At 43.8% G+C, this 17,906-nt stretch overlaps 1 protein-coding gene across 4 annotated transcripts in view; it reads left to right on the top strand.

Annotated features, from left to right (window-relative positions):
- The window catches only part of unc5a (unc-5 netrin receptor A), a 143,968-nt gene that overhangs the window by 104,514 nt on the left and 21,548 nt on the right, over positions 1–17,906 (top strand). For 2 of the 4 annotated variants that reach the window (XM_044363551.1, XM_044363549.1), the window contains 6 exons: positions 2,642–2,806; positions 8,553–8,741; positions 9,494–9,793; positions 13,575–13,662; positions 14,135–14,303; positions 16,459–16,692. In XM_044363551.1, coding sequence (XP_044219486.1) covers positions 2,642–2,806; positions 8,553–8,741; positions 9,494–9,793; positions 13,575–13,662; positions 14,135–14,303; positions 16,459–16,692 — 1,145 coding nt within the window. Of the gene's footprint in view, positions 1–2,641; positions 2,807–8,552; positions 8,784–9,493; positions 9,794–13,574; positions 13,663–14,134; positions 14,304–16,458; positions 16,693–17,906 lie in introns of all 4 variants that reach the window. The other 2 variants (XM_044363550.1, XM_044363548.1) reach the window with 1 other exon arrangement.

Below are 17,906 nucleotides of genomic sequence, written 5' to 3'. Positions count from 1 at the left end.
CTCAGTGGTACTTGTCTACCTCCTCATGTTCCCCTCAAGGACACAAAAGCCATAGGTGTCCAATGATCTCGGACTGTGTCCGTCAGCAGCCATTGTCATTTTGAACAACAAAGCCTAAAACGGGGCCTCCTACCGACCTGTAAAGAATGGTTGGGTTCCTTTTGCTTCTCCCCTTGACAACATGTCCAGTGGGGGCTTGCCACTGGGCTACTGTATGGTATTACTATCCGTCCTCAGAGACCTGCCTGACCTAAAACCTGTGGTGCTACATGATTGAAAATCAGCTCTAGAGCCTTTTGTAGTAGCACTAACAATCTCTTTCTGGGGATTTGATAAGGAAAACTGTGGCTGTGGATAACATTCTGTAAAAGTGAAGAGAGGTTTGGTTTTGATTCCAGCCTTAAATTAAAAAAAGGAAAATCAAAGAAAAGTGTCAATTTTTTCGGCTCACTGCATTTATTGTAACCACTTATTATCTTTCAAAGAAGATGGAAAGAGTTCCTTCTGTGCTGTCCGCACATTTTCTTTGGTCTCTGCTCATGTAAAAAGCCTCTTCTGTTTCTGAAATATTTGCAACATGTGTTAGGAGTCAAGAGAGGCCACGAAGAGCTGTTTATATATCTTCATCTTTCTTTGATTTTCCACAGCCTTGTGTCGCAGTGCTTGTGTCTCATCCATATTCTCACGAGCAGCACCCTGTTTCCACTCCAATCTCCTTGTTTGAAAATGTTATTTGCATGGCCATTAGTCTTGCTTTGTGGTAGAAAAGAGAAGTAGAATTTCATCACCTCATCAGGGCAGATGTTGATCTCATCTCTTTATTTCACAGTGGTGTGGATAAACTGAGGGGCGACATAATATATTCATTAGGATGTAATTCGCTATTCAATCATTCTCATTCCCAGCCTGGATAATCAGCCCACTGGCCCACGGATGGGTCCACTCAATGCCAAACAAGGACAATTATCTGATTGGTTCTGCTGTCTCTGCCAAATGGATCTGACTGCAAAGAGGCCCAAGCTGTGTCAGCATCCCACCATGCACACACACACACACACACACACACACACATACATTCTCCAGCAATCATTTGAGAACACACACACGGACAAACATGCAGTCTTGTGTGGGAGCAGGGTCTAATTCACACACCTGTGCTTCCAACCTAATATGCTCACAACGCCTTTTAGCTCATTTTCCAATTGTGGACTGGCTCAAAAACCAAATAACATCATCACCCGGTTACAGTTATGCAATAATAGGTATCCCACCCTGGGTAACATGTCACCATCCCACTAATGTTTTATTAACCAAAGCCTTTTACCTGCAGTGGGTCAGACCTGTTCTCTGGGGGTCATGCCCCCTGCACTCTTTATTGCCAGGATTTATGAGCACTAAGGTTTCCTTGCCCTTAGGTCAGTCAGGAGGAGGGTTTGCTGCTGTCATAGAGATGTTTGAGTACTCTCTGTGTATGTGTGTGCAGCTCTGGTGATTCTCGTCTGGTCTCCTTCACCCTTACATGTGGGAGAAAGAAAGAGCGAGACGGTGGCGTTTTTTCCCCCATGAGAGCTCATTACTGCTCTTTTTCCCATTAGCCCCATGGTAACCTTCCCCAGGCCTGGCACTGTGTCACTCTCAATATCACTCCCAGCCACTGGCCCCCCCCCCCCCCCGGCCACATTGCCAAATTACCCCCACCTTTGCAAAAATGGCCTCCCTCTCTCTGCATGTGGTAAAGCTGCTGATATGTCTTACAGCAGGGCATGCTCAGAACTATTACTGGCCCATTTCCATTTGCTTCATTTTGCTCGTGCTGATGGTGGTGTGTTTGAAGTTGGTAGACAGAAATAGGCTGCAGGTGTAATGTACATTCGTCTATGTTCAGAGTAATACCACCTGAATGGTACGGAGTCTTGCATTCAAATACACTGCAGGTAATGATGCAAACCCAGGCAGATTTCTTTCTTCTCACTAATTTTCATTTTTTAGGGGAATTTTTAAAAAGAGATATTTGTGTGTGCATGTATGTTTGTCCAAATCTCATACAGTAGACTAGAAGACTAATTTCCCAGGGGCCAGATTCTTCTCCCTATACAGATTTAGTTTGTTGACAGCTAGGTCTACCAAGCCGCAGCACTCTTGTACCAATAGGGTTTAGCTTAGTTGCATCTGATTTCCATGTTGAAAATAAACAAAGAAAGCAGAGTAGAGACAATATGGCTCTCCTCAGCAGTTTTACATGCTTTGGTTTCCCCGTGCATCTGCTGGATTTGAGTGTGTGCAAGTGGATTTGCATGTCTTTATAATCCTTCCCCGACCAGGTTTCCATTTTAGAGCGAGTAGATTTGCACAGGATGTATTCTATCAGTTGTTCTCGTCTCACACGCAAATACACCACTGCTTTTACACCAGCGTTGCATCTGAACCTCACTGGGTAGAGTTTTAACAGTTCACAATGTTTGTAAGAAGGAGCACAGCTTGTTTTATTTTTTTCCGATCAATAGTTTTTCCTGTGAACTAAAATACAAGTGTTTGAAGTGAATCAGTTTGAGTTTTTGCTGCACTATGTGTGTTTCTGTGTTTCTGTGTGTGTGTGTTTGTGCTCACCCATGTTTTTTTTCTATTAAATGTATGTTTGCAGTAGATGGAGGCTGGAGTGAATGGAGCAAATGGTCGGCGTGCGGTGCAGACTGTTCGATGTGGAGGAGCAGAGATTGCACCCAGCCTTCACCTGGCACCGGGGGCAAAGACTGCCAGGGCCTAGACCTCCAGTCTCTCAACTGTACCAGCGAGCAATGCCCACAGAGTGAGTGCACTACCACCCACATATTGCAAACCATACTCTCACTGTTAAACTTGGTGAAACAATAGAAACAATGCAGTAGTACTTTTTTTTTTTTGTATGCCATTTCTCTGCAACAGGATCAGTGGGACACACTGTTTGTTATATATTTGCTTATTTTAACTGAGCTGACAGAAGCTGTACAAATGAACATTTTAAAATCAATAAACTGTGCTCAAAACAAGATTTGGAGCTGCAGCCAGAAAACAACAAACAACTACAAAACAACACTACTATAGTGTTTTATCTTTTTAGAGAGGTGCAACAGGCTCTTAAGGCCAAAGTGGGAAATTTATTCAAAAAGAAAACATGACATTTCATATTCAACAACAAGTAGATAACAATCAATACATGCTGAACAGGTGTAGAGGATTAGCATTAGCATCAATTAGCCCTTGACCTATGGCAGGTAGTGGGGGAAAGGCTTTTCTCCTCATGCTTTTTACCTTTTAAAACATTTTCCACTTTGACAAGAGGAGCAAGTGTCCTCTTTTTATGAGAACAAATAAACATTTGATACCTCCTCATGGCATCTGTTTCTTGTGATAGATGTTTGGCACAAAAAGTTCATAAAGGGAAGATGTCCATCTCATAAGACACTTGTAATGACAGAAGAATCGTCTACGGACCACTGCTGGCTCGTCCCCACCTGCATGACCTTTGAGACGATCAGTTCTAATTAACACTGGTGTGACATTCACCGCCAAGATAATATACAATCTTTTCACCTGCGTCGGTGCTGACTGACCTATTAATAGAGCTGAGAATTAAACCATCTCTCTCCTGATTAAAACACAACCTGCCAGATGAAGTGCCACAGGTCAAATCAGCTGTGAAAACACACACGGCTGGTGTGCATGTGTGTATCGTGATTGTTCACTACATGCTTATGTTGTGTATATGTATAGCTGCGTAGCTAATGTGTATTTCATTCGCTGCGTAAAACAGCCTGTACTGTGTTGCCACCCCCCGTGTGTCATTAATAGGGCATGTGCGTAACTGTCAGGATTAGAAACCGCAAAGATTGTGCGGCTGAGTGGAAAGTGGCACCACAGGGTCCGCTGCTGACCAGATGGACATGAAGGGAAAGCTCTGTCACTCCCTACAGTTATCAAAGACAGAAAGATATTGCAGCTTCCCATCCAGAAATGATGAGTCTCAGGGTGGCATCTCCTAGAGAAAATGTTATAAATAGTGCAATCTTTTGCTGATCTGCATGGTAAACACTGAGTTTTAATGGGGATTTGGTCAACATGGGCCAGTGAATTAATACACTGAATTATGTATCATGCACTGATTGACATGATCAGATAGACTGATGCATGGAGAGTGAGGGGGGGAGAGGGCCAAATAATATTTGCTGTTGTGTACCGTATATGTGTGAGCACTAAGTGTGTGTGTGTGCATGCACGTGCGTGTCAACTGATAGCTGAGTTTGGCTGGTGCAGTGAACCAGGAAGCTCAGTCGGCCAATCATCAAAGGTCAGCAACTCCTCCCCAAAGAGGCAAGATATATACACAAAGATGCCAGTCATTGTTCCTCACACACACTCACACACGCACAAACACACACACACACACACATACACTCAGTATTTACACTGACAGTGCAGAGCAGAGCGCTGGCCTCTGAAGAATGCCTGTCCCAATCTGTTCCCAGCAGATGTGTTTCCACAGACAATTGCTGTGTGAAGTATTATAATAAGCAAAATAGCAAGATGGTTTTGGCTTGTCAGCAACTCCCATACTTCAACCATGTCTGCAGGCTATTAGCTGAGATGGAAAACTTACCCCTGAAACAAAAGGCACTCTTTTCTCTCAGTGTAATCAAACAATACAACTGCAGAGTGAGCCGTAGTTACTCTGCAACAAAAGATGTCCTCTGTCTGAGGGCCTCACAAACATTTCTAATCTCCCTCATTAAGCTAGAAACGGCATACATTAAATGAGGTTATTGTTTTGGGTATGGCATATATGAGAATCCATGTGTAGCAGCGAGCTTTGTGTGTAACATCTCTCAAAACAAACAGATCTGACCCAGACAGGATCGTTTTCATAAAGTGGAGCCCAAGATGAAGCTACGCAAAATCTGTGCAGGGAAATAATAAATATGTTGGCAGCTTGCCAGAACCAAAATGACAACCAGGTGTTAGAGGGCACAAAGAGGATAGTGGGAAAAATAATAGTGCTCATAATCCCAGGCATGGGAAATTAGGACAACATAAAAACAATTATTTGGCTTAATGTGTTTAATGAAGGTAATGAAGTTAATTTGCAGCAGCATCCCGTTTTGAGAGATGTCAGAAATGATTGTGCAAAGACCATCAAACTATTAATCTGTCTTTAGACCGTTCTGAATTTGGGGGCTAATTTGGTGGCGCAACAGCTAATGTTTTTGTCATGAGTTTGTCAGAGAGGGGTCACAGGCTGCATGACAAATGGCTGAACATTTATTTTGGCCCGTATTTTACTTGGACTCGCTGAGGGATGGGACGACTGTATTGTGGAGATAGTAATGGTCACGTTCACTTTTGAGAGTTTTAGTAGCCATATTTCCCTGACCTTAAGAACTCCAGTGTTATTCATCTTCAGGCGAGTGACTGGGATTGGCCATGGGATGAAATATATTCTCAGGTCTCTTGATAAATGCCCAAGGAAGAGGCGCAGGAGGCTGCAAAGCTTTTATTTATCAATGCGGGAGAGAGAAAGGAGCAGGTAGAGCGAGTTGCGGACTATCAGGTGCAGACATTGTGCTGACTGCCAATGCCACATGAGTCCAAATTTTAACAGGAGCCCGGTACATCAGAGCATCAGAGGAGATGAATTATAAGTCCATACCAGCCCATCTCAAGTCAAGAAACTGATCCCTAACCAGCGAGCCCTGGAGCGAGTCTGAGGAGCTGAACTTAAAGCACAGGGAGAGGGAACAAACAGAGATTGGCCTGGGGTCAACTCTGAAAATAGCTCATCACATCCACAGATTATCTGCAGGAGGGTGTCAATCATGACGAGAGGTCACAAACAAAGAGAATCAAAAGTTCTGCGCCAGCAATTACGTCAAGTGGAAATGAACGATGGAGTGACAGGGGCGAGGGGGAAGAGAGGTAAATTGGGAGTGTGTGTGGAAAAAGAGGGAGAGAGAGACAGAAAGAGGGCATGTTAGAGGGGGATTCAAGTAAAGCCCATCCAATTATAAAACTTGATTAGCTATGTCAATTAAAGTGTGATGAATGTCCTCTCAATTATTGGCTGGCATCATGAGAATCAATGAGCAGGGCCAGGAGGAGTTGAGAGCGGTTGCTGGTCAGGGTTGTAGTGAGCATCCGGATCGTTTCGCTGTGACACCTGGCGGGTCAGATAAAACTTCACTCAGTGATGCTCCGATAAGCCACCAAAGATTACAGATGGGTACAGAGGGAGAGGAAGAAAGAGAGGAAGAGAGAGAGAAAGACTTGTCTGATTGACTGACTTTATTGTATGGGTGCAAGAAAATGGTGTGTGCAGGGGAAAAGGTAGAGATACTGAATCTTTGCATCCGAGGTTTTGCTAGGTGCCTTTGGTTTGCCCTCTGAAAGTAAACAGCAACTGGCCAATCTAAGGCTATGTTTATCCAGTCAGCAGAAGCCAGTTAGCCTGTCTCCTTGCTGACGGGTGTTGTTTTGTCTTTAGTCAGACTGCACATCTCTCAGTGGAGTGCAGCGTTAGAAGTCCAAATATCACAGCCTCGTCTGGCCTTTGGCACCAAGACAATTGGATTTGGGAACTTTAATGAGAGGTTCAGCCATAGTCTCTCCCCCCTTTTTTTGGAGCTCATTGTGGGAGGTGGAAGGTTTAGCCTGGCTGCTTACAGTTAAGCACCTCTATGCTTCCCTGAGGAGAGACAGACAGGGAAGGGAGTCAGAGGAAAGTAGCACAGGCAAGTAAATGGACTAGATGAGGGGTGGAGGAAGGGTGTGTGTATCCCATAAGACTCTTTATGCCATATGTATGTTCTGTGGAGATGGCTTTGTAATGTCAAGAACAAAACATGTGATCTCGTGTTTATCTTCAGCGAGTCATTCACAATTGATTACATGTCAAGAGATCTCTGGCATTACGATGGGCCGCCATAGAGCTTGGCTGCATATAATCCCGCTACTTAAGGTATCAGATTGTACTGAGATAATCACCCATTAAATAGATTCTGGCATTTCTCTTAAAGACTTGGGTATGTCACACGGCTTTGTCCAAAGAAATAGATTTTTCAAGGCAAAATGAGAAGGCAAGGCCACATGGATGAAAAGAGATGAATAGAGATGAGAGAGAGACACACACGCAGAGAGAAAGAAACGAACAAAGAATTCAGAAAATACTTTTTTGACCATTTTCCCTTTTTTTTCCAAATTTGACTGTTAGCACCCCACAAATTTAATTGTGCCGATTTCATGTCACAGATTTACTAACACCAATTAAAACCTGTCAAATCGGATCCTAAGGTTGGGTGCAGTTCCTGTCAAGCAGTGGGATTACACAGTGGTAGAAAAACACTGTGACAGTCTGGAGATATTCATCATAATATGCCATATCTAATGTTAATCAGGTTGATTTTGACACAAACCTTTTGGACGTGTTATTGCTGAAATGCAAATCGCACATGCTGTCAGTTACCAGAACATCCTGTCTCCCTTCTCTTTTTCATTTTTTATCCTCCTTTTAATTCTAATTTTCTTTCTGGTACGTTTGCTTTCTCTCTCTCTCTCTCTCTCTCGCCGCTTCTGTCCTCCTCCTTTTGTTGTCAACTCACCACACGCCAGCCTGCCGCACTTTAACCTTTGCCGTTGTTCTCCATCCCTCAAAGCTGCGCAGCTCAATATGTCCCTTCCTTGACTGTGTTCAGTTGACAGCGCTACGCCCCCGTGGCTCCCTGGGACAATGGCCCTCCACAAAGGCCCCAGGAGCATCCTCCACCTCCGCCACCAAATTCCCCCAGCCATAGGGAGACAGCTGTAGCAAATCCCATTCTCCTGCAAAACACACACACACACACACACACACACACACACACAACACAATGTGTACACACAAATGCACGAACACAATGATGTTTGTCTGGGCCTTAAGCTGTCATCTTCATACTGTACTTTGGGAGAAAGACGCTCCCATGCTTTTGAGAGAGAAAGACATTCAATAAGAGCTGCTAGAATTTCATAAGCAAATCTTTCATTTTTTTCACTGTCTCTCTTGGGGGTGTTGTGTGCCTAGAGAAAGAAAGAAAAAGACAGGGGAGAGAAAGAACATGCTGGCATAAGATATATTTATCCAGTGCAGTAGCGAAGGTAAGGTAACACTGTTTCAGAAACTAGTTCCTTCTTCTTTTTGATTATCCACAGGTCGACATTAAAGCCAAGCCTTTTAAAGATACTTAAATCAAGACGGTTATGTAATATTTGCTCACGTTTGCTCTCTTAACTACGAGAAACAGTTAGGGACAAAGTCAAGTAGCATTAAACAGCAAGCAAGGAATGTGTAACTGATTTTACGCTATTAAACAAATCCTCAAGTGAGACCTTTGCATAGAAGATAAGATGTTACAGGAGCACACAAAGGTATTACCATTCAACACCTGAGGGAATTTTTCAGTCTTGATTAATAATTCCTATCGTTGTGTGTCCTCCACTCTTTCTCTCTCTCTCTCTCTCTCTCTGTCTCCGCTGCTTCCTCCTCCTTGCAGCCGTGAGCGGGGCAGAGGACGTGGCGCTCTACGTGGGCATGGTAGCGGTGGCTCTGTGTCTGACTCTACTCCTCATCGTGGTGGTCCTGGTCTACCGGCGTAAGAAGGAGGGCCTGGATGCCGACGTAGCGGACTCCTCCATCCTCACCACTGGCTTCCAGCCCATGGGCATCAAGCCCAGCAAGCCAGGTGTGTGGGCACCGCGGCCACGCAGGCCTCCCCCCCACAGCAGTAGGACACTGTTCTTTGTTCTACCCTCCTCTGTGCGTCCGTCGCTCTGTCCGTCTGCCCACCATGACCGTACAGCAATCATCTACATCTACCACCGATGCTGTGTGTGTGTGGTTACGGAGGTGGTGTGAATGTGTTTACAGTGGTTTGTAGTCTAAGAAAGATTTAGTGTATGTATGTATGTGTGTGTTTGTGTATGTGTGTGTGGTGCACAGACTGTTTATTTGCCTGCCTGACACATTATGTTTTGCCACCACCTCATTGTCAGGAAATGTACCCACTCTGTTTACTGCCTGTGTGGAGCCTCAGAGGTGCAGCGAGTAATAGAAATACAACTGTTTGAGTTGGATGGAGATGGGGAACTGGGTTGCACTGCCTGTGATTCACCGTGAAAAAAGCTTTTATACATTCTGAGTGCTAAGCTGTATCTGAGTTCTGTTTGGAATTGATTGTGTGGTTGCTAAAGAGACAGACAGATAGAGAGACAGAGGAGAGGGGAATTGACTGGCTTTGGTTGGAATTTGTGTTTGTGTATTGTCAAGAGTGTGTGAGCGTTCTGTTTTCTGCACCATGTGTCTTTCCTGTATTCGTGTCAGTTTTCTGTGTGTGTTGAGACAGCTTTAGAGAGTGTGAGGTCTGTCTCTGTGATGTATGAACCCCCGCGCCACTCATTGTTTTTGTCTGTTTTCTTTTTTTTATTATTTAAACAGAGAATTCTCATTTGCTTACAATCCAGCCTGATCTAACCACTACCACCACTAGTTACCAAGGCACGCTGCGCTCTCGCCACGATGCCACCGGGAAGTTTTCCATGACCAACGGCCCTTTGCTGGACCCGCTTCCCAACGGCTCACACACTCTGCACAACGGCAAGCTCAACTCTGACCCTGCTGAGTTTGTGAGCAGGCTGTCCACTCAGACCTACTTTAAAACACTGCCTCGCGACATGGCCAACACCTCCTATGGGACCTTCAACTTCCTGGGAGGGAGGCTGACGATCCCCAACACAGGTGGGTTCTTCATTTAGATTCAGATAGGTTTCCAAGGGTGATGTCACACCTGGAGTTAATGTAGTGATTTGGTCCGGGCTAGTTCTGATCCCATTCAAGAGCTGTAAGCTTGAAGTCATGTGGATTAACAATGATCGGACCATTTTGGTGATGTCATCCTGCATCATCAGTGCTACCAGGAGTCGTTTATGTTCCCCGGTGTCACAAAGTACTCAGGAAGAAGAACAGATAGTGAGCATTATTAGTCAAGACTGCAACTCAACCTCATGTTATGAATAATGATGACTAGGTAGAAACAAAGGCATGTTGTACCACAATATCACAGGAGAGATAGTTGCTGCACTTTTTAATGACACAAGCTCTACACACCTGTTTAACTCCTTTCTGATGTATGACAGGAAATCCCCACACTCACATGGTGATGCACATATGTGTGACTATGGTTAACAAATGATATTGTATAGTATATATTTTGTACAGATCGCTTCTTTGACAGTTGATGGTCAGCAGATGGATGGAATAGGAGCACAGAGTGCTTTTACACCTAACTCCTGGTATTGTTCTAATGAACTCTGGTTTGGGCTGCTGTGAAAAAGCTCTTGGTCAAACTCTGGTGCGGATGAAACACCCAAGACCTCCTGATAAGGGGGGTCCAATAGGACATAAGTGTGGTTAATTTGAGGTGTGAAAGCGAAGCGGACCAACCACAGGATTTTATGACAGTAGATATGTGATTCCTAGTATGAATTCAAAAAGCTAAACTACCATAAAATCAATCTGCTAATCATATAATTATGCAAAATCATTTAGTAAACATAATGACACAAATCAGCATATGGAAGGGCCACACAGTGATTATCATCATCATGATATTACAGCCTCTTTTTGATCCTGTCTCTGCCTGACCCTCATTTTTGATGACATAAGAGGTCAGTTATTTTTTGTTGTGAGCTCTTTGTGACACCAGAGAAAATAAATAAATGTGGTGCAGTAAAGTGCTGCATGACCTGATGTCAGTTGCTGAATGAATGTGGTGAAAACCGTCCAACTAATGAGTTACATGTCAGTCCATAAGTGCTTATTTTTACAGGTCTTGGTTTATTTGTAATATGTGAATATAAACCGTAGAGAGCTCGGATGCTCTCATGCAACAAACAGAAGGTTAGAGAAATGCAACAGTTATGAGAATAGATGTAATAATCGATAATCTCATCAGCGGGACAGACAGGTTTTAGGTTTTTAATTAGTAGAGCTTGATAAATTCATTGAGACTGAGACAGACCTGCCTGTACAGTACAAAGTCAACTAATCAACTAAAGGCTACTAATTGAAGGTTAAGGCAAAAAGGTGAGTTATAAATTTAGATTTAAAGGACTCAATAGACTCGGATTATCTGATGTCAGCAGGAAGATTATTCCATAAAAATGGGGCCTGACAGGAAAAGGCCCCACCGTCTGCAATCTTCTTTTTCACTCTGGGGATACACAGGAGCACTGCATTTTAAGAGCGGAGAGCAGAGAGATGGAATATAAGGTTTAAGGAGATCAGACAGGTATGATGGAGCATGCCCATTTAGGATTTTATAAGTCATTAGAAGCACCTCTGATCTAACATGGATAGGGAGCCAGTGAAGGGAGGCTAGAATTGGTGTAATATGGTCAAATTTTCTTGTGTTAGTTAAGATTCTAGCTGCAGCAAAGTTTTCCCTAATTCCAATAAACGGCCTCCTAATCTGAAAATGCGAGTTATCAGAAACTCTTGGATCAGAAGGTAATGGAATAACAACTCTTATGGTACAAAAGTTGGACAGTTAAAAGCAGAAAAGATACAGCATTGTAAGTGTGTGTCATGTAAGGACGGGGAGATTTCAGTAATCCTCCGTGGGATGTTCTGTTTGCTGCTGTACGGCACACAAACAAGAAAATGAGAAAAGTTCTGCCTAAACAATTTAACATCTACTTCTAAATGGACAAATACTGTGGGAATGAGTCAGTTTTTATTTGTATTGCACATGTCATATATTGCTTTTATATAAAACCAAATTAAAAAAAAGAACATTTACAGAAACTTTATTACACCTGCTTCTCAACAAGGAGAATTTATCAGTAACAGCTGAGTCCCATAAACGTCTCATTGTCTTATTGAAACCGAGCCAGACCATTCAGCCTTTTAAATCTTGTGCATGTGGGTTTCTTAATAGGTTTACTCCAGGATAAGACACATAAAAGTGTTTTCAATGCTTTATACTAAACAGCTTTGTGCACAGGCTGTATTTCTATCTGTGATAAAAATTCATTTATCAGAGTTAAAAGGAACAATATGAGACACCAAAAATACACAATGTGCTTGTGACGAAGGTGGATTGTGCATCTCAGCTTGTTTATATAAAAAGTGACTAATATAAAAATGTAACATAAACATTTATCCCGCAGTCATTCAAAAAAAAAAGCGTTTGCCTTCACTGTGTCTGAAAATGTGAGATCATTTAAAATATTTGTCATAAACCTACATCTACATGAACAGTCAAAATCAATGTTCAGTGCAGTGATGAGATGGCTAACTATGAAATGAAGAGTGTGTGCCAAATGCATTGTACTCTGAGAGATTCCTGGAATAAAACCTAGAACAAATTATTCCAATTAGGCCCTCCACTTCTGACAGAGCTGGTTGAATTGGTAGCTGATGTCCACAAGTGTCAGTTGTGCACTAAGAGCATAGACAGAGATAGAGATAGTCCATTAAAGATTAGTCTGATAAAACATAAAATAGTCCACCATCATTAGTCCCCAATTTTCCTTCCCCCACTTCACATTAGCTGAGTACAGATCTTATATAATTATACTGGAAGACGGTGTTTTCACTTGACTCATTGTAGGCTGTCGAGATTAGCCGATGATGGTGCCAGTACACCCGTATCTTGTGGGAGAAAAGATCTTTGTTTCTGTGTTTTCCTTGCTATCGCTCTCTCTCTCTTTCATTCTCTTACAAATATTTTATGCATGGATTAACTTAAAGCCATGTGAACTATACCACGCATTGGCACCCATTTTCTTATTGGGACACAGACAAAAAAAAAAAAAAAGAAAAAAAAGGAAAAATCAGCCCTTGCATGCATCCATTCAGAGGAGATATACTGTCATTTAGTGCAGAGCAGGCACATGGAAGACATGGTTTATAGAATCAGACAAGGTTGTGAGCATTCAGGCACCTTTGCCTTATTCAAACAGATGTTTTATGGTGAACAGAGCCAGTTTACAATCCAGGGACTATTAAGATTGTGTCACATAGTCACTGTTTGTACTACATCTTAAATAGGACTCTAAGTGGATGATTTTGGCATGAGAATCACAGAACAAATGCCACAACACTCAAACTACCTCAATAGCTCTCTCTATTCTCCAAGGTGATTTCCAACACTCTCCCGAGGTAGTGCAATTTTCCTGGAGTAGTCTGTTCCACGGTCTCAATTATCTACTTGGTGGCAGACGGAGAACATTTAAACCGCGATGCTGTGTGCGCTTTTGTCTCAGCTAATTGTTGACCGTGGGGATGTGTGCCGCCTCGGCTGCCGGTGCAGAGATTTGCATCTGCTGTACCTGACGGAGGCTGCTTCTGACCTTCAGAATAGATTTGTTTTTTGTTTTTGCAGCCGTAGAGTTTCATTGAGTGGGCCGGCTTCCTTTGTGAGATGACAAAAGCGTTGTTCAGTCAGAACAAATGAGCCTGTCCCCCTCCTTCTTACCCACCCCACCTTCTCTCCCTTTGTTGTTATTTGCATTAGGAATCAGTCTGCTCATTCCTCCCGAGGCCATCCCCAGAGGAAAGATCTATGAGATTTATCTCACTGTTCAGAGGAAGGAAGATTTAAGGTGGGTCTCTTTAACACTGCCTAACTGGCAGTCTTCCCTGGATGCCACTAGGCTGTTTGTTTTGATGCTCTACTGTTCCATTAGGAAAGGCTTAAGAGTCTGTGCCAGTACTGTGGAGGAGGGATGTAAATAAATAACATAGCCTTTTACCAGGATGTGCACTGTTTAAGTTAAATGAATCGTTTGGAAAGCACTGTTTATTTGGCCTGCTGCATCCAAGCCTCTGAAGGCACAGTCATTGTTGCATGCTGTGATAGTAACATCCTTACTCAGTCATCACAACCTGGTCCAGCTAGTCAGCGTGTCCAGCAAGCTTTCATTGTTCTCTGCTCTCTGTTGCTAGATAATTTACAGAGGTGACAGTATCATATCCTGCTTACAAGAGACCAGTAAATTCTCACTAATAACTCTATGAGTAAAAGCACTTCATTATGATCCATTCGTCTCACTCTCTTCTCTTTCCCTGGTGTAGGTTACCCCTGGCCGGATGCCAGACCCTGCTCAGCCCCGTTGTGAGTTGTGGCCCTCCAGGGGTGGTCCTGAGCCGGCCAGTTATCCTCAGCATGGACCACTGCTCTGACGCATGCCTCGATAACTGGGCTGTCCGCCTCAAGAAGCAAAACTACGAGGGCGCTTGGGAGGTGAGACAGTACAATAACACCAGCACAAATCTTCTATAGAAAGACAAAGTTGCCACCCTGTGTATTAGTCTTACTGAACTCACCGAGACCTTTCCTTGGAGAAGTAGAAACTTGCTCAGTGGCGATTTTGAAACTCAAATTAGACAGCACTCAGTGTTGTATAGTGAAGGTAATTCTGGCCCAGCACTCATCCACTCCATAGGGTTTAATTATATTGACCATCAGGTGTTTTCTCATTGGGCGAGAACAAAAGCCTGGAAGCACCGGCTCTCTCAGCTCAAGAGTTGCTAAGCCACATGATTCTCAAAACAGAAATTCTCTAAGCAAATTACTGATCCTCAAAATACTCCTCTGAGTGCTCCTTGACCATTTTTGACCGCTGCTTCCAATTACAGAGTTCCCTCCCCATTTTTCAATCCGTGAAATTTGAAAGTAACCAGACCTGCAAGACTCTAGTTGAATGGAGTTGGAAAGAACCTTTTGGTGTCTACACACACACACACACGTACACATGCATGCGCGCAAACAAACGCGGTTTGAGGCATTATACCCATCTCAACAATCCAGAGAGATTGGAAAGGGTACTGGTGGGCTTTGGAGTGTTAGTAGGTCTTCTTTCATGTTCGATATTGTGCATAAATTATTCAGCCTCCCCGTGTGTGGCGGCGGTGGGGTGTCTGTGGGATGGATTGGCCTGTCTGAGGCAGAGGTTAGACCGGCACTTTTAATCATCGGCCGGACCAAATATAGCCCAACGGCCTGACTGCGTGGCCACCACAGGAAAAAGTGCCAGGTGGACAAGAGAGTGAGAGTGGAAACAACCGCAGAGAGAGTGTGATGGTAGGGAAAGAGAGGAGACAAAGAGGGAAAGGCAAAGCAGACAAGCGGGTAATGTAGATCTAGAGGAATGTTTAGCAGGAGAGGGAGATTTAAGGAGAGAAAGACATAAAGAGAGATGGTGAAAATGGATAACAGCCATGCAGAAGCAGGAGAAAGAGAAATGAATTGCTCATAGAGTGAGCGCTCAGTGGCGTAATTGAGCCACCTCACTCTCTGCTACACTTCGAAGAAATATTAAGATGATGAAAAAGTGAGACTCCATTGTGGTTGCATAGCAGATGAATTGTGTCAATACTAATTCTATTGATGTAGATGGTGTCTGGTTGAATCGATCCTAGAGGGGCTCGCTGGGCATTTGGCAGGCAGAATGCTCTCTTCAGCCTGATTGGCTAATGGGAAGAGTCAGTCAACTGGCATGATGGGATTTTAGAGAAAATGTTGTCACCTTGGGTCCAATTTGTCCCCATCAAATTAGCCTTGAGAGCAGTGGAATTATCTCATAAAACTATCCCGTACTGTGAGGGGATGGGATATTTTCGCAAGTCTGTCATCTTTAATAGAGGTGCAGTTGTGATACAGCACGAGAAAAATGCAAGATGTTGCTGCCGTGGCATGTTAAAATCTGTCCTTTTTCTCATTGGCAAATTAAAGTACCAATTACTCCTCGTACCGGCTGTTAGAGTTTTTTTAACACCATCAGGCAACAGTGTTGTTTTTCAGATAAATTGGCAAGTTGTTTTCACCTTTCTTAACAAATCTCTAAGGCTGGTGGAAATTCCGGAAATCCCAATAATCCAATATTTACTGCACCTCCACAGTCTTTTCTTTCTCTAGAACTATCTACTCTTGCCAGGAATCTATTCGAGTCTCCTTTCATGTCAATTGAGTACCTCGTTCATGCATTATTAAGTAAATTGATGGTGTTCTATAGGATGTGTGTCTTCATATGAAGGAATGTGTTTCTTTATGTCAGTATGGAGTAAGTGTACTGGAGTGAAAAGGAAATTTGAGGCAAGAACAAAGTATTCCCTACTGGTGTAAAGTGTTACCAAGAATCTTTTGTAACATTACCTTCAAGACCTTCAGCTTGGATGTTTCTCTGTCATGCTGCAGGAGGGATGGAGTTTGGGGTCCTTGCTAAGGCACCAAACTACAACTGCTTCCCTAACAACCATTTTATAAACACACAGACACACATCAGGTACCCAGGAAAACACATTACCCTTCCGTCCTACATAAATTGGGTGCTTGACCTTCCATCCACACCTTGTCCATCCCCCAACTCCCCCACCCTCCCACCCCTCACCTCCTCCAGGACGTCCTGCTGATGGGGGAGGAGCTGGTGTCCGAGCCCTATTACTGCCAGCTCGAGGCCGAGACGTGCCGGCTGTTCTCGGAGCAGCTGGGCATCTTCGCCCTGGTGGGAGAGTCCCTGCACATGGGCGCTGCCAAGCGACTGAGGCTGGTGCTCTTCTCCGACGCCTACTGCTCCACGCTGGAGTACAACATCAGGGTCTACTGCATGGACGACACGCAGGACGTCTTCAAGGTAAATTGTGACAAATGTAGCTCTGCCTGTTATTCTGTTTGGCTGACAGTTTCTCAACTCAAGATTGCACGGATCAGCCGGCTGAGTGATAGGTAGACTATTATATATAATAGCATTGTCTGTCACATTGGAAAGTAAGTAGAAATCAGCACAGGCATGTAGGAGTTAGGGATAGCTATGGTAAATTGAACAATATTGCAGGCTTGATTACACCATGTGCAGTTCAAGGATGTGTGATTTGTGGAGTTGATGTTCTCCCCTGAGTCCACTGAAACAATGCATATGTCCAGGTTAATCATGGTATACAATCACCACATGTGTTTTTGTGTGCATGCCTACAGAGATGTTTCATTCCTTTCATGCTGTCAGTGGTTCTGCTTGGCTGCCGTGGGCCAAGAAGTTTCCCATCACTTTGTGTAGCACCATATTTCGCTTCTCTTTTTTTCCTCTCCACATGGACAGAGTATAATCAAGCACTAATGCCTTCCTCCCCTCCCCCGAGGACTGCCTCTGAGTAGCCTGTTAAGATTTCATTTGCATGGTTAATTAGTAAATTAAAAGGAGAGCCTGTCCCAATCTTTTCCCAGCAACCCCCATGCTCTCTCTTTCCTCTCCGCACCTCTCTTTCTCTCTCCAAGCTGTTCCTCTCAGTCTGACACCACCCACAGCCACAAGTACCACTTCCCACTCGAGTCCACTTTTGCCGGCTGTAATGGCTGACCTCCTTGTACAGAGGTTCGCCGCCAGCACAATCTATGGATGGCTGTGGGACATAAACAATGGGAGGCAGTGGGGGCTCGGGCTGAAATTAGCACTCTCACATTCAGGGAGCTGAAGACGAGATGAAAACTGCGCATAAGCTCTAGCTTTGGGGTGGGAATTACTGAAACCTCTCCTTGCATACATCTGTGTTTCTGCGGTTCAATTCTGCCCCTGCTGCTATCTTATTTTGTTTCTGACAGCTACTGCATGATAGCAGGCATGCTATGGAAAATTGCTGGCATTCAACTGTGTTTTAATGTAAATGTAAAATGTAGCGGCGTCGAAGGTACAGCTCTGCAGAGGATGTGCTCTTTTTGCAGATTTGTTTACTTGATATCAAAGCAGTTGGAATGACCTTGTGTGTCCTGAGTTGGAAGCAGGAAGGCTGCTGTTGCACAAAAACTCTTTCTCTCTCTCTCTCTCACTGGCTAGCTCTTGTTCTGCTATTCTCC

The sequence above is a fragment of the Thunnus albacares genome, chromosome 10, assembly GCF_914725855.1.
Source record: "Thunnus albacares chromosome 10, fThuAlb1.1, whole genome shotgun sequence".
Lineage (NCBI taxonomy): Eukaryota > Metazoa > Chordata > Actinopteri > Scombriformes > Scombridae > Thunnus > Thunnus albacares.
Note: the sequence above shows the minus strand (reverse complement) of the source record. Positions and strands in the feature narration are given on the sequence as shown.